This window comes from Eulemur rufifrons, chromosome 2, assembly GCF_041146395.1.
Source record: "Eulemur rufifrons isolate Redbay chromosome 2, OSU_ERuf_1, whole genome shotgun sequence".
Classification (NCBI taxonomy): Eukaryota; Metazoa; Chordata; class Mammalia; order Primates; family Lemuridae; genus Eulemur; species Eulemur rufifrons.
Genome location: NC_090984.1, coordinates 70,310,912 through 70,333,262, shown reverse-complemented (window position 1 = coordinate 70,333,262; position 22,351 = coordinate 70,310,912). Strand labels below are relative to the sequence as shown.

Below are 22,351 nucleotides of genomic sequence, written 5' to 3'. Positions count from 1 at the left end.
ATTTTCAGAAGTTATAGCATATAATCATCTTGTATTATTCAGGGTTCTCAGAGAAACAGAACCAATATGGTATGTATTAATAGAAAAAAGAGATTTGTTTTAAGGAATTGGTTCACACAGTTGTGGGGACTGGCAAGTCCAAAATCCGCAGGAGACCCAAGGAACAGTTGGTGCAGTCTGAGTCTGAAGGCAGAACTCCCTGCTTCCTCGGGGGACCTCAGTTTTTTCTCTCAAAGTCATTAACTGATAGGATGGGGCCCATGGCATTATGAAGGGTAATCTGCTTTACCCAAACTCTAATGGTAATCACATCTAAAATACAACTTCAGAGCAACATCTAGACTGGTGTTTGACCAAAACCTGAGTCCCATGACCCAGCTAAGTTTCCAGAAAATTAACCAACATATCTCGTTTTAAGTTTTCTTTTTATCTATTCTTATTACAAAATATAATTTGAGAAAAGTACATAAATTATAAATGTACTATATGATGAACAATTATATTAATAGTTTAACCACCATCAGGTCAAGAAAGAGAAGTGTACTTTCTTCTTTCAGAAATATTTATTGATCAGTTACACAGTAATAGTAAGGATTTTAGAGGGATGCAAGACAAAATCAGACAGTAATTCTGTCCTCATAAAGCTTATAATTTAATAGGGAAAGAATAATATGTACATTAATAATTATAAGATATATGTTTATACAGGATAAAGTGAACATATCCTAGTAGGGTTATAAATAAAATGGTGTGAGAGTTCTAGTGAAAAAGAAATTACTTTGGAGTAAGAAGATCAGGAAAGAATGTATAGAAAATACGGGCCTCAAAGGGTGAGTGGATGGAATGCAACATGTCTTTTAACAATTCTTATAAGTTACAGTTTGGGGCTTTGTATCCATATATTAAATACGTATATTATATAAATTTAATATTCTGAAATATTAATATACAGCATGGGGGATATTATACAATTAAATGACATCTTTAGAAAATACTTTATTCCTAGGTTTAAAATATTGTTGCCTACCACAACCAATATTATTTGATTTCTTCTAATCTGTTTAGATTTGACTTTTTCTTAAATGCCAGAATTGGGTTTCTGTTTAACTTTATCAGACAAATTACCAGAAGTCAATGATTATTTTTCAATTAGTCACAGTTTGTTATCCCTGCAGTTCTGCTATCAAATGTAAAGAACCTGTTGCAAAAGTATGAGAGCCAAAACTAAATGAAATGTAATTGATTGGGTCCACTAATGCAGTTGCCTTTCATTATGATAGAACATTATAAAACCTCTTAGGGGGGCCCATCAATATTATTGCCATTTCATGTTAGAAGAAAATGAGTTTATTGAGAAACTACACAATTTTATACATCTACTGTCTTTTGTAGATCATTTCCTCAGAAGGTAACATCAATAAGTGTGGGCTATCCTTAATTTAATCTATAAAAAGAGGATAATAACATACCAAACTCAGAATTGTTGTAAGGATAAAATGAAACTATCCACGTGAAGCACTAAGCAGCCTGTCTGTCATGTAGCAAGAGCTCAGAATATGATAGCTACATGGTAGTTAATGATGTTATTACTGTCTACACTGACACTGGAAATATTCTTTTAAAATACAAACCTAAATACAGACAGTCCCCAATTTACTATGGTTCAACTTATAATTTTTCAACTTTATGATGGTACAAAAGCAATGTGCCATTCAGTCGAAACTGTGCTTCAAATTTTGGATTTTGATTCAAAATACTTTATAATAATTTTATTATAGAATAGGCTTTGTGTTACAGGATTTTGCCAAACTGGAGGTAATGTCAGTGTAGGCTAGGTTAAGCTATGTTGTTCCATAAATTAGGTATATTAAATGAATTTTCAACTTACGAAATTTTTAACTTATGATGGGTTTATCAGGATGTGACTCCATTGTAAGTCAAGGAGCATCAGTATACTGAAATACTTATGGCTCTTGACTGCTTACTGAAACAAGTCTAAATTCTTAGACCACCTGCAAGCAATTCTTTTTATCTTACCCTTCCAGCCTCACATTTCTCACTGTGGTTTTATCAGACACCTGTACTCCTCCCCAGCTTCATCCCCATCCTTAACTGTCATCTCCTGCCACACTGACACCTGGGACACTGTGTGTTCCCAGGTGAACCATAGTCATTATTCCTGAATCCCCTTCTCTTTCAGGCCCATATTCTTACCCCAAGAATGTCCATCTCAACTCTTTTTTACCTAATATACTCGCTATTCATGGCCCAAATATCCTTTGTAAAAAAAAAAAAAGCCGGCTTCACTACACAAAATTGTTTACAGTGCCTCAAAATATTTTATTATAGTACTTAGCATGTATGTGCACATATTAGCAAGCCTTATCCTCTTTGTTTCACTAACTTCCAACATAGTGCCTGACCCCATGATAGTGGGTAGTGCTTTACTGTGATAAAACAGGATGGATGGATTTATTATCTATGTTTTTGAAATTTATAATTAACATAGGTTTGTTTTTTTTTTTTTTAAAGAATGGTAAACCCCCCAGTTTGGGGGGGTAGTAATTTATAGTTTGTGGTTTGTATCAGACTATGGTACAACTCTTAAGAGCTTACTAGGTAGGTAAGAAGAGGAAACCTAGGACCAATCAGTAGTATGTTTTTATTAGAGGGCATTATATTAATAGTTTAGTGAAGATAATTTTCAGAGGTCATTAGGGTTTTCACTTCATGGGGCGGGAGTGGAGTCTGTTAGGGAGAAAAGTCCGCTAAGACGCCTTTGACTTGAAGACAGTGACAGTTGTTGCCCCTCCAAAGAGGAGGTAGTATGTGGCTGTAGCTCTGAAGGCTCACACTTTCTTACCATAAGGCAAGGAAAATGGTAGCCACTGGAGAGCAGTAGGGGGCAGCCGTGAGAGTCTAGATGCTGCTGAGGTCTTCAATTTTGCTGCTTGAACATTTGCATTACCTACATTAGTGATTCCACTGGGAGCTCTCAATAACTTGTAAATGCCATTTGTTCTTCATACTTTCTAAATGAAGGCCTTAAACTTCATGGACAAATCTGTTAGTTAAATACTCTAAGATCTATGGTTATGATCATTCATGCTTCAAAAGAGAAAATAATTCTTTAAATAAAATGTCTCACCAGCTAAGTAATCCAGGTTTTGTGGTCTTTGAAATGCTTGCAGCCATTATGCCATTGCTAATAACCATTATAGTAGGACCTCTCCAAGAGTAGATAAACATTTACCTAACAATCTGCTCTGTAATTGGAACATTTAAGTCTCCAGTGTTAAAGACATGGCATTGCTATTAAAAATTTTTTTCCCATCCTTAAACATACCCTTGGCTTGGATTTTTGCTGCCAAACCTTACAGTCTGTGCAAAAGGTAGTTATTTAAACAGGGGCCCTGGATGTGTGTAACACTTTCTGCAGTGACTCTAATGTATTTTTTGCTACATCAGTTTTAATTTGTTCAGCTGATCTTTTCAAGGAATGTGAATTTATGCCTGTTGATGACACTGGTATTTATTTTGAGGAGCTTCCTTACAAGTATTAGGGGAATATTTTTATTGCATACCTTTAAGGATGTTAGTTTTGGTCTAGCAAATCTGTCCTTTCAAAAAGATATAAAAGCAATAAATGATAATTTTCTCTGATCTGTAATAACTTTGTGATAATAACGTTTTATTCTGTGGAATTGAACCAGTATGTACAAAAATAGCATTGTCTCATAATGTTCTGTAGAGATAATCTTTAAGGTTTTACTAATACGAACCAATAATACTCTTGTTAAACTGTGGGAGCTCACAAAAATGACTTCAGTATATGGCCCCAACTTCTATTGACATTGTTTTAATTCTAGAGATTTTTAAATTTTTATCTTCTACAAAGAACTTAATGCACTAATGACAAACTTAAGTATTAGCAAAATTGCCAAGCAAATTAATTTTGGATCATTCATTTACTCACCAAATATTTATTGAGTGCCTTCTGTGTGGGAGGCACTGTGAGAGAAAAGCTAGGAATAGAAAGACAGAGTCACAACTTCCAAGAGTGTACAGTCCGGTTTGGGAGAGAAGGAGTGCTCTGTGAATGTATGAATGAAGTGCACTCTGAGAGTCCAGCAATAGTGATATATACAAAGTATGACAGTAAAGGTGTTTAATTTTAAGTGGGGGATGAGAGGAAATTAGGGGAATGGCATTACCAGGGAAGCAGGTTCTGGTAATTACTTCAAAGACATATGGGCATTTACCTGGCAGATAAGATCAGGGAAGAGTTTTTCAGGAGTGGAAAATAGTCATGGAGACATAAAAGTGTGATGTGGTCAGGAAGTACAAGGAGTTCAGCACTACTTGATGCTATAAGGCAAAGGAAAGAGTAGTGGCAGATGAGGATCAAGAAGTAGGTCAAAACCAGATAATGTAGTCAAGCAGAAAGAAAATCAAAATAAACTTGGTTTTCTGATGTTACAGTAATATGACAGCCAGTGTCTAAGGTAACAATTCCTTCTGCTTTTGTATGCTTTTTACCTGTTGAATAGCAAAACAGTTACAGTGTGAATTTTTTTTTTTTTTCATTTTCTAGTGAAGCCTTTTGAAAATACGCTTAATAATTAGTTGAGCAATAATTGCCAGGCTAATAGCAGTAATAGTGTTATTTTTTTCTTAATGAGTCTAGGAAGGTCTCTAAACATTTGATACTATTTACACATATTTATCGTTTATAAAAGAAAATACGAAAGATTTTTATATTTCTTATAAACTCATGATAGACTCTTCTTTCTTGCCTAATCTTTACACTTTTTCTTTAAAAAATACTTTATGCAATTATTGTGCTTTTATATACTATTATGCTTTTACATGTTACTGATAAATTAAGTACTTGTATCCTCTTCTTACATTACCCTTAGCTTCCTGGCAAAAATATAGCCAAAGAAAAGAAAGCACTACAACAGTCTTATCTGTGTAACAGTATGGTAATCTAGACAGTTGGGTCCTACCACAGTACACCAGAAGACCGAGAACTACATCAGGGTATGGGCGGGCAAACTACAGTGTTACCTAAAAACAACTATACTTGAAGTTTGCCTACTTCCATCTTTATTAACTTCTCACCTGCGCTAGAATAGGGATTTTTTTTTTTTTCCTATTTAAAATGCTGTGTTGTTAGTGGTAAGTATATACTAGTATTCTCACATTACTGTTCACACCTACTACATAATGTGCAAGTTTTATTCTAGTCTTTGTTTGAAATGTGAAAACAACTGTAGATTCAGATGCTATTTGGGGATTTCAGAGAGCAAAGAAAAAAGGATGTAAAGCTGAAATTAGTCTTTAAACTTATTTGACATAAGAATTGAAGTGCTTTTAATCCATTCTTTTCATTATGCCTTTTGATATTTTTAATAACTCAATAATGGAATTAAAATTAAACTATGGGTCACAAATCTCCATTTTCTTCTAACTGCTTTTCCTCTCAAACACTAGAATACAGCCTATTTAAATCTTAACTTTTGCTTGCCAAACCACTGTTACCGTCCATCTGTTCATGCCAATTGTAAAGAAGGTTCAGTTTTTAGTGAAGCTTTGCATTTCACATAAGGTATGTGAAGTGAAATTTCACAAGGGACATGATGGATCCTGATTCTTAGTGATAAACCTTTGGGGCCATCAGGGTTGGCATATGGTCCAGTATGATATGAAGGCTTGGGTTCCCTGGCTTCACTTCTTTGGCGTGAAGCTGATAAAACCTGGCTCTTGAGTATTATTTCACTGGACACCAATCATGGGCAGCAGGAACTGCCCATTTAACTCTCTGTGGGAAGGAAGCCCAGAGAGCATTCACAATGGTACCATTGTCGAGTTGCAAACTGCTCTGAACAGCTTGACAGCACTAGGGAGGAGGGGAAGGGGTTGCTTTACTAATTGCTGTTCAGAAAAGAGAAGAAGCAAAAATAGCTGTTGTAGAATCTGATGTTTCTGCATTTACTTACTCTCTTGATAGGAGTGTTGGCTTTTATTTAGCACATAACTACCATCAAAATGAAGTAAATGAATATATTTAAGCAACCACCTGTAGTAATTCCTTGTTAACATGCCATTATCTATTTTTTGCCCACTAGAATTTAGCAGAGCAAAAGTCAGTTTTGCCTTATTTTTTTGTTTAGATAAAAATATTTTTTTTATCTTAAGAAAAATTGTAAGTGATGAGAAGTAGGTTAAAACCACCACAATTCACATATCAGATAAGGTCATAAATCTGGTTTAATTTGCAGTTTGCTTTTTAGGATTCCCAAATAGTATCTGAATACGTATAAGCCATATGAATATAGAAATGTAAATTAACTTTCTGTATAACAGTTGCAAGTGCTAAAATAATCTACTGAAGATAAATTAGTCAGCACATCTTAAGGTTAAATTCCAGATTTATCATTTAAATGAGTAACTGATAACAGTTTCAGTCATGCATGGTTACCTCATTGAATTCTGTCTAGTTTGGATAGTTTTTAAATGTTAGGGTTGTTTCCCTTTTTATGAAACATGGATATTTGCATAAACTCCCCTCTTCCATTTTTTTCTGGTCTTAACAAGCAGTTGATAGGTCTGTTGCAAACAAACAGTGATCTACAACCTTACAAAAAATTAAAACTTGTATTCAGCCTCCAGGGATCCTGACCCCACAGTATATTTCCATAGATGATTCTCTTTTTTCCAGCTGAAATTAAGTTGACTAAATTATGTTGCAATATTGTAACTTAGGCAACATCTTCTTAAGTAGGATCACAGAGAGAGATTTTAAGAAAACTTTTTTAAATCTGTAATTTTTTAAATGGCATGCTCTAGCAAAATTTGGGGAAAATCAAATGCATGTTTTGTAAAATTAGTGAATCTGTAAAATTTACTAGTGTTCCATCTCCTTATGTTCCCTTAAGTGATTTTAGTAATTGGGCACCAGTGCAGTATTTCAAAAACAGTAATTCATTGAATGACCATTCTTCCTTTTACTGCAGAATAGATTATATTTAAGTCAAGATTAATGGATAGATTTTGATGTTAAAGTCCAGTGTCTAAGCCTATCATTCCCTGGGGGCATATAGTGCATTAGTTTAAGCCAATATACTGCTTATCATAGATTCTATGACACTGTCTTAAATGACGGTTTGCTGTACTTTGTTACTACTTACTATGATAATAAAATCACTTCTTTTTGTATTCCCAATAATTATAGCACTTAAACAAAATCTTAATTAAATTAGTGCACATTTAGGTAGAGATAACACTTAAGTAATTGACAACTGTAAAATTTTACTTATTTGGTTATTTTTTTCCTTTTTGCAATCTTCTGACAGGGTTCAACTTTAGTATTTAGTTCAAACACATACATTTATTTCCCCAACTTTAATGCACTGAAATTTTTGTTCTCAAAAGGAACAAAAAATTATTTCTATTATCCTCCAATGTTTTTTAAGCTCTTACTATAATTCTAATGATTTTGAAGCAGTTCTCTACAATGAAAGTCTCATTATTACTAAATTAATATTTTCAAGTAGATCTTACCAAGAATGAGAGTACAAAATTTTAATTTCACTAAATTTGGAATCCACATAACTTAGTTTTTCTTTTAGATGTTTTGCTTCATACAACTTTCATAAAAGTGAAATATATATATACCCACATACATATTGGATAATCATGTCAGTGCTTTTTGGAAACCACCAATGATTATTAGATTATTAAATCAGGAAAGATTTTCAGAGCCTTTAGGTAGGTTTAAAATTTTAAGCCTATTTAAGGTTAATCTTTTTAAATGTATTTACATGAACTTTGGTAGAATTGGGCTTATCAACTTTTTATTTAATGTTTTCATTTAGTAATTGACTGATTATGAGCAATTATATGTAGTCCAAATTTTATTCAACCCCAGCTTTCAATAATAGGGCTATCCTCACACTGCCTTAGCACCTGTTATGGATTTTGAGTCATCTGGCAGCCCATGGGAGTTAGATAAAGAAGTACCAGGTGTCCTGCCTGTCTCCTAATTGAGACGCAGTGAAAACAATATAGACTTGGCAATATGGTTAAAAGGATGGATTAAAGCCCAGCTTTGTCTGCTCTGACAAATCACAGCTTTTCCTTCATAGTGTAGATAGTATCAACTACTAAAGAATTTCATTAACATAAGGCATCATAAAAATAGACAATAATTTGTCATAACCTGAAGACTGAGAAGAATTTCTGTTAACATGGTATAAATAAACAATATTAATACCAAGATTCATGCTATTTGTTTAGGGGAATTTTATTTTTACTGCATATGAATTAGACTGCATGTTTTTTGAAGGAATTAGCTACAGTAGGAAAGAAATGGAATATCCCTCCCCCTGCCACATCTTAAATTTACCAGATCTTGCTTTATGCAGCAAGCAGTACTTTGATCTTATAAATGAACAGTCCCTATTTGTCTATGGGATACTTCATTACCTTGTATATTTCAAGAAAATATACTGCTTTACTACTGCTAATCACCATGAGATTCTTGAGATGTACCTGTAAAATGTATCTACCCATATACCATATCTCAATAAAATTCTTATTTTTCATTTGTTTTCAAGGCCCTGAGTGATATTGCCTCAGAATGTTTAAGATATTTCAAGGCCTTTTAAAACTAAAGTGCCAAATGTGGTTTTTCTCATTTTTATTTGAGAACATATAAGGATTTTACTATAGTATAATAATTATAGTAAATTATAGTAAAATTGCATTCTACTATACTAGTAAATAGATATCTTTCAGAAATTACCAGTCTTAGAATTTAAGCTAATATTCATTGTTTTGGCTGTCTTTGACATAACTAACATACCTTTGTTTTTTCATACCACAACACCTAGATCATTGAGATTAGATGTAGAAAGAAAACTGGACTATTAAAAGACTGAGATTCAAATCCCAGCTCTACCCATCAGCAGCTTTGTTTATCTGAGCAAATCTCTGTACTCTGCATTGAGGCAAGGCTTATTGCTGAATAAACATTTTTCTGATTTTGCTAAGTTTCCTGAAAGTAATGTTGATGGATGTATCCTTCCTATAGTTCAAACTGTCCTAAATATTCTCAATAAATGTCTTATGATAATCCCTCCCAAAATGGCCTTTTTAAAAACCTCAATATTTAAAATTTTTAAAGGGTATCATCACCTCTATTCTTGTGGTGTACAGTGCAGTTTTGGAAGTCTGCCTGTGGTTTGAAATTACCCTTCATTTATCTATAGAGATTTTCTCAAAGATTGTTTCCTCTTTTCCCCTTTCTCTGCAGATGACCACTTAAGCAAATAGAATTAGTTTAACTAAAGTCATTGCCTTATACCATTGTAGAATTTATTAAAAATTTTTTAAATTGTCACTCCATTAGGCAAAAATTATTTCAGTGCTAAATTATGAGTTGTAATTACCTTCAACGTTTCTAGCATTTTTTCTTTAGGAAATTATTATAAGTAATTATCAGTTTTCTTTTCTCTTAATGTTGTACCTTACGTATTTACACATTGTGCTTTTTTCACTTTTTTTGTTCCAAAGAGGTCAGCAAGATCAAGGGGCCTGGTGGAACCAAACTCTTTCTCACAAGTAAGATTCAAACTATAAATCTATTCCTAGGAAAGTTCCAACTGTAGTTGCCCCAAAGATGTTTGCCTCCAGGGAGCCAAATTGGGATTAGAGGAAGGGGGCTGTCAGCATAACAGACATCTCCTAATCCACTATCAAAACAACCTTATTCATTTTCTATAATTTATAAACAGTCATTAAGTACTACTTGGGCCCTGTGTTAGATGCTGAAGATATAAAAATAAAGTCATGGTCTCTGTCCCCATGACTTTAGTCTCCCCACTAGTCTGTAACCACAGAATGGACAGTTAAAATTTAAATAACATAAATAGAATTGCTGGATTACTGGTCTCTAAAGTGAAGTCGTGACATTGAAGGACCACCAAAATCTGCCCCCAAGAATCAGGGACAGAAACTGTTTCTTAAAAAAGCATAGTTTATTAGGACAAGCCCAAAAGGATGGGAGGTGGGAGTGGGGGTGGGGAGGTTGGTTTGTGACATTCAGTGAGGTTCATGATGTAGAAACTATCACCATAGCCAATTTCAAGCTACCAGCCTTACAAACTTTGTGAATATTGAATAGTTGGCTCTAATCTGCTCAACTAAAATACTGCTCTCCAAAAAAAATGTTTTAAGTCAGTAGGAAAAATTTATAAGTAATTTTTACTATTGGAACTCTCCTTCTTCCTACGTTCTTAGAATCTTCTATATAGAGAAGGGAGACGAAATTCCTAAGTGCTAAAACTGTATAGAATAGAAATATATGAGTGTAGGCAAGTGCTTACTAAATTAAGAATTTAAGGATAGGCCTTAAATCCTGGAAACTACACCATTGAACACAGATATAAACACTTCATACTTGCCTTTCCTTTAAAAGGAGCCAAGAGCTTTTTTGTGTTTAGGAAATAAAATATTAAACCTCAATTTAAGAGGAAAAAAATTAAGCAATAATACAAATCTTTGATATCTCCTTATAATTATAATTTTCATAATTCATTTTTGTAAAAATTATACTTTATATTCATTCTCACATGCAACATATTACAACACAAAAAAATTTCCATTTAAGATTGGTCACAAGGCCGGGTGCAGTGGCTCACGCCTATAATCCTAGCACTCTGGGAGGCCCCAACAGGCGGATTGTTTGAGCTCAGGAGTTCGAGACCAGCCTGAGCAAGAGCGAGACCCCGTCTCTACTTTAAAAAAAAAAAAAAAAAAAATAGAAATTAGCTGGACAACTAAAATATATATATTAAAAAAAAAAATTAGCTGAGCATGGTGGTGCATGCCTGTAGTCCCAGCTACTTGGGTGGCTGAGGCAGGAGGATTGCTTGAGCCCAGGAGTTTGAGGTTGCTGTGAGCTAGGCTGACACCATGGCACTCTAGCCCAGGCAACAGAGTGGGACTCTGTCTCCAAAAAAAAAAAAAAAAAGAGAAAAGATTGGTCACAAATTACATTTGAGCTAAATGTTTATACAATTTACTGGGTGTGCCATGGAATCACAAAGCTGACAGTTTTTCCTTTTCTAACAGTAAAAGCAGTTCAGAAATACCAGAGTAATAAAATTATTGTGGAGATTTAATACCAAATCAACCTTTTATCCATTTCCCCTATTTGTTAAAGGTAAAATCCTTGATACTACTTAACCTTCTGCAGTATCTTTTCTTCATATTATGTCTTTTCCCCATAAGAAATCAGAATTCCATTTTATCAGAATAAATCAAAAGTCACTCTGCACATACCACAAACAAGAAATATTAGCAGTCTTATCAAGAAGTTCTTGTACATGAATACAGGTATACTTCATAAACTGACAAAAAAAAATTGTCCTCCTAGAGATAAGCACCTGCTATTTACAAAGATGTGAGCCAAAGGTCAAATAAACTATTTTCAGCACAGATCTATGGGCACTTTTGGGTTACCCTGTATTTATATCCTTTATCTTCAAGACCTCTATGAAGTAAATAGGAGCAAGTGATGGTATCACCATTTAACAACAGATAAACTGTTTGACAGAGAAATCATGCATATCTTTTCAGGACCAGGTTGAAATTGAACCCCACTTTCTTAACAGCTGATCTTGAAGTTTAATATCAAGAGTAGCTACTTAAAATGCATAGTAATGTTGGCTGGGTGTGGGGGCTTGCACATGTAATCCCAGCACTTTGGGAGGCCAATGCGGAAGATTGGTAGAGGGCCAGGAGTTTGAGACCAGCCTAGGCAACATTGCAAGGCCCCAAGTCTACAAAAAAAATTAAATTTAAAAATTAGCCAAGCATGGTGGCACACACCTGTAGTCCTAGGTACCCAGGAGGCTGAGGCAGGAGATGGAGCCCAGGAGTTCGAGGCTGCAGTGAGCTATGTTTGTGCCACTGCACTCCAGCCTGGGCAATAGAGTAACCTTGTCTCTAAAACAACAATAACAACATCAAAATACAGTCATGTTAACTTAATGAAGTACAGATTAGAATTAAATGATTTCTGTTACAGAAAATGTTTTATTTTTAGAATAACAATATTCCTTCCCTCTTCAGCTTCTGCAGAAAGTAGAACGAAGGAGGATTAGTGGATAATTATATTGCTGTGATTGCAGCACCTGTGTGTTATTTCTTTTGATTGGCTAGTTCTGTATTAAAGATTCTTACCAGCTCAAAGTCTCCTTCATCAAATGGTTTCTATTAGCTAATTTTGGCTTGAGTTGTTTTAAAATTACAACAAAAACCTTAACTTAGACTTGTACTTTAAATTTTTTTTATTAGTTTGCCTTTACCTTTTTATCATCCTACCCATTTCAGTTTTTTAATTTCAATGGCAACACACACAGTGGGAATATAGCTTGAGTTGTCCTGTTGTTGCTAGCCATCAAGTTTGTGTATGCCACTAAATGTACAGGTACTAATAACTCTTCCCTAGAGAGCTGCCTTTTAAGGAATAAGTGTATAACCTCTTATAAGGAGATACAGGAATTAACTCCTGGATTATGGCTACAATTGAAGATGCTAATGGCACTGTTTGGAACTTTATCATCTACATCACAAAAAGCACCTTGTTGTGGACTAAGAACTATAGGTAATTAGAGTTTATTATTTTATATCCCCTTAATATATGTTTTCCAAAGTAAAAAAGGGAAAAGATATAAGTCTTATAGGTTGAATTGGTTTGTTTTCATGTTATTTTGTTTGGCTACATCACACTTGGAAATTATAAAGAGCATTTAGCTGTTAGAAGGTGAGTTACCTTATACTATGATTATTTACCAAACTAACAATGTTTTCTGAAGAGAAGCCCCCCAAAAAGGAAACTTCAGACATTAGCCTGCCCTAATAAGCAATGAGTGTTGTAGTTTTTCATTTAAAGTCAATCGTTAAGGATTAGTATTTCCCTTCACTCTACCACCTACACTTGAACTTTTAAAAAATCATTTTAGAAAGCATTGTTTTCACTAATGATTTGTTGTAATTTTATTAAATACATGTTTTTATACAAAATAAATGTTATATCTGAATAATTTTAGTTTTGTGCAGCTAGGTATTAGGGTTTCTTCAGAGTTTTAAAAACTACCTTTTGTATAGCAAAGTAGAATTACCCTCCAAAAATGTGTTTTATCTAGAAAATCATTTTCTTCAATGAATTTACTACATTAAAAATATCTTCCTTGCTTTAGAAATATTAACATTTGCTTTCTTTCTGCCTGATTTTTATATAAGCTCTAAATATAATAAGATAAAGTAAAATATTTCATTTATAGGCCCTCTGAAAATAGAGCATTTTAAAAGCAGGTAGGTGTCTCCACCCTACTTTTCATGAAGCGTTTTACCCATTCAAGCAGACTTTTAAAAACAGCTTGTTTTGATAGCAGACTGTTCTCCTGTGGGCCTTCAGCCTTTGCTTCCTGGCAGCACCTTTGGTGCGAAAAGAGAGTGATCAATTGGGAGACTATCAGTGCCAGCATGCATAGAGTGATAAGTTAACACACCACTGGGAATTTCTAGGGCCCACCAAGATACTTCACTTCTAATGTGCTAACAAGCTCATTTTTCTACCTCTTGCCTCTTCAGTTATTTTTTTTCTCAGAAGAGCTTAGAAGTTGAGTGCATCAGGCATAATGAAAAGCTCTGTAGGAGGGAGAAGCAATAACCCCATTTTTCCCTTTTCAGCCAAATAGAAAATTAGTTTCTGGTAATACACAAAGGCCAGTATTTTTTGTACAAGGGGCACTGCTGTGAATCAAAGGACTCTATTAACTGCAGAAAATTCGGCAGCTGTGAATCTCCCCCAATGAAAAAAGTACTTTCCAACAAGTTGTGAGATATGTGGTATTATTTAGATTGAACCACCAGTTTCATCCTCTTCCATTTATAACCATATACCCTCTTTAAAAGTGTGCCGTATTACTTTTCTGTGTTGACTCCAAAATGTCTATATTATCCTCCCATGAAACCCTTACCGCTGATCATTTTAATATAGCATCTTGTCCTGTTACTGTCCATTTCAGAAGTAAAATTCTTTTGAAGTTCAACCCCAGTGTAAAGAATTGAAAATAATGAGTTGCTAGGAATTGGAATCCAGGCTTATTTCAATATTTAATGCATAAAATAGATTGTAATACACGAAGAGAGTACACAGACCATTTAGAGGGCAAAAGGTGTCACAAAGTCAGGTGCATAATGAATATCATCTTACCTTTAACTCTTATGCTTTTTTTTCTCTTCATAATAAACTTTTATAAATATAATTAGCCATGGTATCTCTCATTGAATCATCATTTTAAATGATCTTTGTCTCATTTTTTTGTTTTTGGTCTTTGTTGTAGACTTGGTCTACAATTTCTAGAATTGTAGAACTATAATAGTTGAATTGCAATTTTAAAAAATGAAGGAATTTTGAGGAGAAAATATTAAAAAGGGTTTTAGAAAAAATACAGTGAATAAAGAATAGGCAAATTTTTATTATCCTTATTTAAATGTCTTATGTAAAGCCTGTCAACATAGCACACTACGTACAGCAGGAAAACTTTTAAAAGTTGTAGAAGAAAGGTTAACTGATTTCTCAGTTCAGGAACTATATGACATGAAGTCAGCATGTGAGTTTTTCCTGATAATTGTATGTTGCTGCCTGCTGCTCTACATTTTGACAGCCATTTCCATAGTTGCTTTCGTGAACAACAGAAATATTCTCTCTCTTTCTCGCCCTCTCTGTGCTAACAGCACAATCAGGCCTGCTGAAACAGGAAGCCTGGAGTGGGTTGTTCAAAAGCAACAACACTTCAAGGTACTGGTTGCTTGTCAATAATATCAGAGGAGAAAATGTGGTGAAAGGAAAGTACAGTATTTTTCTGTCAGTGTCAGTGCCCTGTAGATGCTTTGTTAGACAGTATTTAGGAGTCCTGTGGACTCTTTGCAAATATTCCTGCATGTTTCAGTGTTATAATTGACTAGGTATTTTTTCCTGACGTACAGATTCAGCTACGTATTTATCTTAACCGCATGGAGTTATTCAAGGATTACAGCAACAGTAGTCTTCCATTCAAGATGAGAACAATTGCTGAGAAAATGCAGGGATTCTAGAAAAAGAAGAAGATATGTAGGAATTTTTTACAATAAATCTTTACAAATGAAAAACATATAATTTTGGACATAGTATTTTAAGCAGCATTATAATATTTATCGTGTGGCTTTTGAGAGTAAATCTGCAGATGGAAGCTGATTAACAAGATAAGAAGAGCCTAGGCTGACCTGATAGCAGTTGAAGCCTTTCTTAAGTAAACTGTTAAACTTCCTTTATTTCAACAGTTTGGTATTGTAATTATTTTTTAATAAATATCTCCTGGTTAAGTTGTCATGTATAGTGGGTTTGTGAAGAGTAAACTTATGTTAAAAACTATACTTTTACAATTTAAAAAGCCATACTGTTAATGATATGCAAAAATAATTAGTGAATAATTATATTAAGAAGTAGTGGCTTAGCAATCATAGTAGTCCTTTTTGATAAGATCTGTTCTTTTCCAGTATAAGCTGGATTTAAATTTATCCTTAACTGAAGGAAATCAGCTATGAGGAGAGAGCACGGTACCTGCAAACAATTGTCCAGCACCATTTAGAGCCAACAACCTTTGAAGATTTTGCAGCACAGGTTTTTTCTCCAGCTCCGTACCATCATTTACCATCTGATGCCGGTAAGATTAAAAACAAGTTTTAGTTACTTGTTACTAGAACTTGAAATGCAATACCCTTTTGTTCTAAAAACTTGCTCAAATAAAATTCTAATCATTGAAACATGAGTATTTTTATCACTATTTAATATTTGAATTTGGCCTGCAAATTTGACTTACACTTTTTACCTAAATGCAGTTCCTTGGAACACCAACAATCTTCATAAAAGTACATGCGTGACATTTTATCTGAGTCAGTGACTCTTGTATCTCATGAGATCATTACTAAAGTATCTACAAAAGAAACACAAGTTGAGCATGCAGTCTCAACTTTAGAGGATCATATTTTATTTCCAAGAATATTGCCTCATCATCTCTGATTTTATAAATAAAGCTAAAATACCTGGTCTAGATTGAGAAGTGCTTAATAGAGTACATTATGTTATAATAATTAACGACTGTAAGAGGGTACTGCATTTTTACAATTAACTAATTTTGAAGAAATCAGTAAGAAAATAAAATGACTCGTGGCCTTCCTATTCTGTAATATCTTGCACTCCTTATGATTGTTTCATTTATTTTATTTTCCCTCTTTAGATCATTAAATATCAGTTCTGTTTATCTGAAGGTAAGACAAAGTGTCAACCAAAACACCCTCTGTTCTTCTCCCATTTCCTTTTTTCAAAATTAGCAAGCTCTAAGCTTGTAACTCAAACAGTAAGCAAATTTAACACTGTCCTGGTTCATACTAAACATTTCAGAAATTGTCACTAAATTTTTTTCCAGAATTATATTGACTAACCTAGGTCTGCATGAAACACTAACATGGTTTGGGGATTAAAAATAACTAATAATAGAACCCTGTGGTTGAAATTAGTTACACCTTGTTATATTGACCTTTTTTGTTTGTTTGTTTGTTTCTCAGCATGAAAAAGTAGTACTATTGAACTGAAGTGTAGTGTGTCTTTGTATTTTGTAATGTGTTGCATTGTTACTGGATATCTTAACTCATCAAATGGTTATTCTCTGTGTGCCTTGCACTGTACTAGGCACCGGAAATACAAAGATAACTATTGTAATGGTGTTCAAGGGAAGCAGGAAAAGAGAACGTAATATATTTGAAGGTCATCATTATGAACCTTCAAATTCTCTTTGTTAAATAAGTTTTCTTTATGTTAAGTACGTTTAAAAGGCACAGGACTCCTTTTCTAGCCTATTTGAAAAAAAATTACTGTAATTCTCAATTGAGGTTTAGTTAATGAAGTTAAAGCTTCCATGCCTGTCATCATTAAATTACCATTAGAAAATAATTGTGCCAAAAAAACTTTGATCCTCCTTCAATTAATATAAAAGACCTAGCAAAAAGAAAATCATATTAGACTAGCTTGAATTTTTTGAAAAAGATAAAAGTCTAATATTTGCTTTAATCGATTAACACTATCTAAAATTACTCAGTTTAGCATTAAAAAAGATGGTAGAAGAAAGATACTGAAAGTAAATTAGTGAACAGCAAAATAAGAACTAAGTATACCTGGCCATTTCATTGTTTAATAATAGATAATATCAGATAAAATATTAGACTATATTAAAGTAGATATGAATAACACTTCTGTGTATCATATAGGTAAGCCATAAATTTCACAACTGAAAAATCTTGATAATAGAACCACATTTGGACTAACTTATCCCCTTAAATTTACAAAGGCTGTTTCATGTTGTAGTTGTTTATCAGCTGGAGTGCTTCATATTCGTCATTTCCTATTTTGCATTTATCCTATACATTCAGGTATACAATACGGGAAGTAAGTAGTATTCTCACTTTCTGAGATATTAGGTAAAGGATGCTCCAGCAGCCAGGTGAAGGTTCGGTCGGCTTCATTTTTACTGTATCATACTAAATTATTCTATAAATTGTTTCAAATAGCACTTATGATTATCTAAATAACAAAAATGTGAATTTGAACATAATATTGTGCTACAAATTTTTTTTCAGTTAATTTTTTTAAATTGCCTTTAGGCACCATTAGACACATAGACTCTAATTTTCAAAAAGATGTTTTTACTTGTAAATAACTTGTGCCACTATTGCTGAATACATTTTTATGTAGGTTTTTTGCAGACTTTAATAGTTATAACAGAAGCTTTTATCAGAGTGGTTCTCAGTTCAACACGATAAAATGAAAATGAAATATGTACTACTATGGTAGCAAAAACATTATGGAATCTGAAGAATAATTTTCTTCCAATTATCTCAAATCTTTATTTTTCTGTCATAAACCACCCCATACATACAGAGCTCCCCTTAAAGATAAAAGTCAAAGTGAGACACAGAAGACATAAAATAAGCCATGTAATAGCAATTTAGACCTGACTTCTGGTTTGCAAAAATGATATAATAATGTCATTTTTTAGATGCATTTTTATTTTTTTAAACAATGGTAAAATTTGTTTACCACATTGAGGAAATGGACGCATAATTGCAATTGAGAATCAGCTTTTGATATCCTAAGCATACCCTGTGTATATAAAATAATACTGATAATACTAATGTAATAATTTCAAAATTAGATTTTAAAGAATGACAGTAGGCACGGCACTGTGGCTCACGCCTGTAATCTTAGCACTTTGGGAGGCCAAGGCAGGAGGATCGCCTGAGGCCAGGAGTTCTAGAACAGTCTGAGCAACATAGCAAGACCCTGTCTCTACAAAAACTAGAAAAATTAGCCTTCAGTGGTGGCACATGCCTATAGTCCCAGCTACTTGGAAGGCTGAGGCAGGAAGAGTGCTTGAGCCCAGGAGTTTGAGGTTGCAGTGAGTTGTCATGATGCTATGGCACTGTAGCCCAGGCAATAGAGCAAGACCCTGTCTCAAAAAGAAAAAAAAAAAATGCCAGTATGATGATTATATTCTTTCTTACCACCTTTTATTCAATGGAATAGTATAGAAAAATATTATTTTTTAAAGATTAATTTGGTTCAAGATTATTTGAAAGCCACTTTCTGGTTAACCGTAGTGTACCAACTTATGATGACATTTCAATTTCAGTCCAAGAAAGGATTTTTTTATATAGCTTTAGTATTATTTAGATGGATATGAAAGATTTTGGTATATCATAGTTGTTCCATAAATTTCATAACTGTATTTTCTCAAAATGTAATGTCTGTGGCAGTAGACTGATACTTAAGGGAAATTATTTTTATCCCTAAGGTCATTGAGGGAAATATCGTGATGTCACATTTTGTTGATCTTCCATAACTACATTAAAATATTATTAGATTTTTCTTGTCTTTTATTTTTAAAAAATTACAGGAAAAAAATCCCTTTATCTTTGTCAGGCTTGTGTGTGGAAAATATCAAAAGTTTTACAGTGACTTTCTTTTTTAACTTTTTTTTTATATTTACAAACACCTCTCCTCTAACCATAAACTTCGAAGTGAGATTACTCTTTTTCTTGGCCAAATTATAGTGGTCATTCAAAATGTACAGATTTTTCCCTAATGTTAAATTATGTTTTTACATTTTGTGATAAATTCTAGAAAGGCAACAAGAAACAGGATTCTATTTTGTTGAAAGTGTATAGCAAATATTAATGGATTTGTCTTTCTCAGTTTCAACATTAAAAATACACTCATAATTTTTACCAGTATTATTTCTTTAATACTATCATCACCCAGAAATATTTTTGAATGCCTTTTATGTGGTATATCTAGAATTTAAGTTATAGATTTTAGTTCTTTAACAATTACAGGATTGTTGCTTGCCACCCCCACTGTGTGTGTGTGGGTATACATACATAAATACCACTTTTGATAATTACCTTTAGGAAACATAGTTATTTAAAGGAATATTATAAACAGTAAGATTTAAATATAATTTCTATGCCATCAAAATCAGGGATAATCTAGAGTGATTATGAAGACCTAGAGTAGCATCTAATCTAACTTCAGTTTTGCTATTACTTCACAAAATGTGTATTGTCATATACAGATAGGATAGGATTTATGATGGACAGATCTCTCTCTCAATCTTTGAGTGTGATGGATAGTCAAAATTTAGCCATCATGTTAGGTAACCTTTTTTAGCTCAATATCCTTCTGTAAAAGTTATTTTAAACTTAGCAAGCTTTGAAATGAGGAAAGAAAATATTTTAGCCCCTTAGAAGATAATTATTTTATACATATTCTGAATATTATTGTGCATGCCAATAGGAGAATTAGTTTCCTGCAATATATAACATAAGCTATAAATTTGTTTATTTAATGTTTTTAAAAACAGGTTCCTACTCGTTTTTTTTTTATCACCAGGTTAGCCTGAAATTATAGGCAGCCAAATATGTTCTGATTAGTACTTTAAACTTGGAAATTTGGCTTATATATTTTTGATTAAGAGGCAAATAATATCAATCTTAAATAACATCCACTAACCTTTGTGACAATAACTACTAGGTTTCAGTTTCCACATAGAACATTCATCCAGATATGAAATTTTTGTAATGAAAATAACAAAATAATAATTGAGCAATTACTGAGTGCCAGGCACTATTCTAGGTACTGTACAAACATTTTTTCATTTAAGCTTCATGGTAGTTCTATGAAATGTAAAAGGAAAAAAGCTTAACCAGAGTCACCTGGTTCTTGGTAAAGCCAGTATTCCAACATAGTCCTGACTTTAGAGTGAATGATCTTAACTATTACAACACCCATTTAGTCTAAATATTTTCATCCATTTCTTGCTGTTGATAGACGGGACAAAGAAAGAGATACTGCCCAATAACTTGTCATATTTACAAAGTAGAATTGTTAAAAATTTTTATTTTGAGGGTTCTACTTTTGCCACTCATTAAAAAAAATCTTTGTTTGTTTGTTTGTTTTAATAGCTTTAAGGTTGCCAGGGGAGAAGTACAGGCTTTGGAATCAGACCAATCTGGATTCAATCCTAGTTCTGTCATTTATTATTCATATGAACTCTTATCTGTCCTACACCCAGTTTTCTCATTTGTAGGAAGGAGGTATAATAAGACAAGCTTAGCCTGATTTGTTCTAAGTCTGCAATAGTACTTGAATATCTTAGAATGAAACCACTTGTTTGCCTGTATTTCTGAATGATTTTAAATTGTGTTATTATTTTCCTTATGACAGTGCTATACCCATGCTAATCTTAATCACTTATCAACTCCTTTCACAATATTAAACAGTAAGTTTATTGGGTACTCTGTAACCCTTAATATAAAGTTAAGTTTTATAGGACTGTCAACATAAGAAAGGATAAATTCTTTTATTTCCCCCAAACTAAACTTAATGGTATGTTGTACTCTCTACATTTGAACGATCATATTTTGTAGGTGGTCATTTTCTTCAAAAATATAATTTATTTCCTTTCCTGTCTTCCTCATCTGTTCTGACTAAAAGTCTATTAACTTGTCTCTGTATAATAGCTTTATTATATAGCTATACTTACTGTGCACCTGCTATGTGCCAGGATCTTTGCATCTGTAGTCATTAATCCCCACAACAGCTTTGCAAAATAATTACTGTCTCCATTTTACAAATAAGAAAATGTCTCAAGTTAGTTTAGTTTGCCCGAGATCAGATAGCTAATAAAGTGACAGACTTGGAACTTAGTCCAGTACTGTCTAACCCATGCCCATTATCTCTTATTCAATATTAATTGAAATTTCTTTCAATTAATTAAAATAATAATTGAAATATTAATTTGAAATTGCTTTCAAAGTTACAGTATCTTAAAAGGCTATTTTACCCAATAACTGGAAATTTTAAACTGGTCATGACTGTCACCAAACAGTACAAACGAAATCATAATAACAATCCTTTGAGTTCCCTTTTATAATCTATTTAGATCCCCAAAGTCATATTCATCATGTTATTTGTAATAGTTCATTATAATCAATATGCAATATATCAATTTATTATACCATCAAGATATATACACAGTCTGTGTGAGCACTGTAAGAGTGTTAGTAGCAGATACAGTATACACAAACATTCTCCCCCAGATACTTTTAAAACTTTATCCTTGAGGATATATTAATAATAGAAATAATTAAATAAATCAGCATTCTTTATAACTCAAGTAGTCTAAATCAATAATTAGGCAGAATAGGATATAAAATGAAATGTAGCTATTGCTATATTGTTTACATCTAAAATTGAGGTCTGTCCACTGTAAATTTTTTTTTTTTTCCAAACAGTATAAGAATTTTTATTTAACACTATAAATTATTTACAGAGTTTGGGTATGTTAGATATATACCACAAATATCATTTACTAAAATGGGAGAAGGTACTGATAATGATAGACCACACATACTAAAAAGCCTAACTTGAGTCTCAGTTGACTGAAGGGGGATTTCATTTTGAAGGCATTAAGGCATACATGGAGGAATTGTTGTTTTTGAGGAAAATATTCTTTTGAGTTTGGCATACTCAAACAGAGCTCTCCCATAAAACTTTCTGTGATGATGGAAATGTTCTATATCTGCACTGTCCAGCATAGTAGCTACTAACCACATGGGGCCATTAAATGAAATGTGGCTAGTATACCAAGGATCTGAATTTTTACTTAATTTAATTTTC

General features: G+C 33.1%; 1 protein-coding gene across 12 annotated transcripts in view; it reads left to right on the top strand.

The window, feature by feature from the left end:
- The window catches only part of RALGAPA1 (Ral GTPase activating protein catalytic subunit alpha 1), a 233,165-nt gene that overhangs the window by 207,324 nt on the left and 3,490 nt on the right, over positions 1-22,351 (top strand). For 8 of the 12 annotated variants that reach the window (XM_069464265.1, XM_069464269.1, XM_069464259.1 and 5 more), the window contains 2 exons: positions 15,658-15,782; positions 16,356-16,386. In XM_069464265.1, the coding sequence (XP_069320366.1) occupies positions 15,658-15,782; positions 16,356-16,363 (133 nt within the window). In that variant the 3' untranslated portion in view covers positions 16,364-16,386. The remainder of the gene's footprint in view (positions 1-15,657; positions 15,783-16,355; positions 16,387-22,351) is intronic. The other 4 variants (XM_069464243.1, XM_069464240.1, XM_069464238.1 and 1 more) reach the window with 1 other exon arrangement.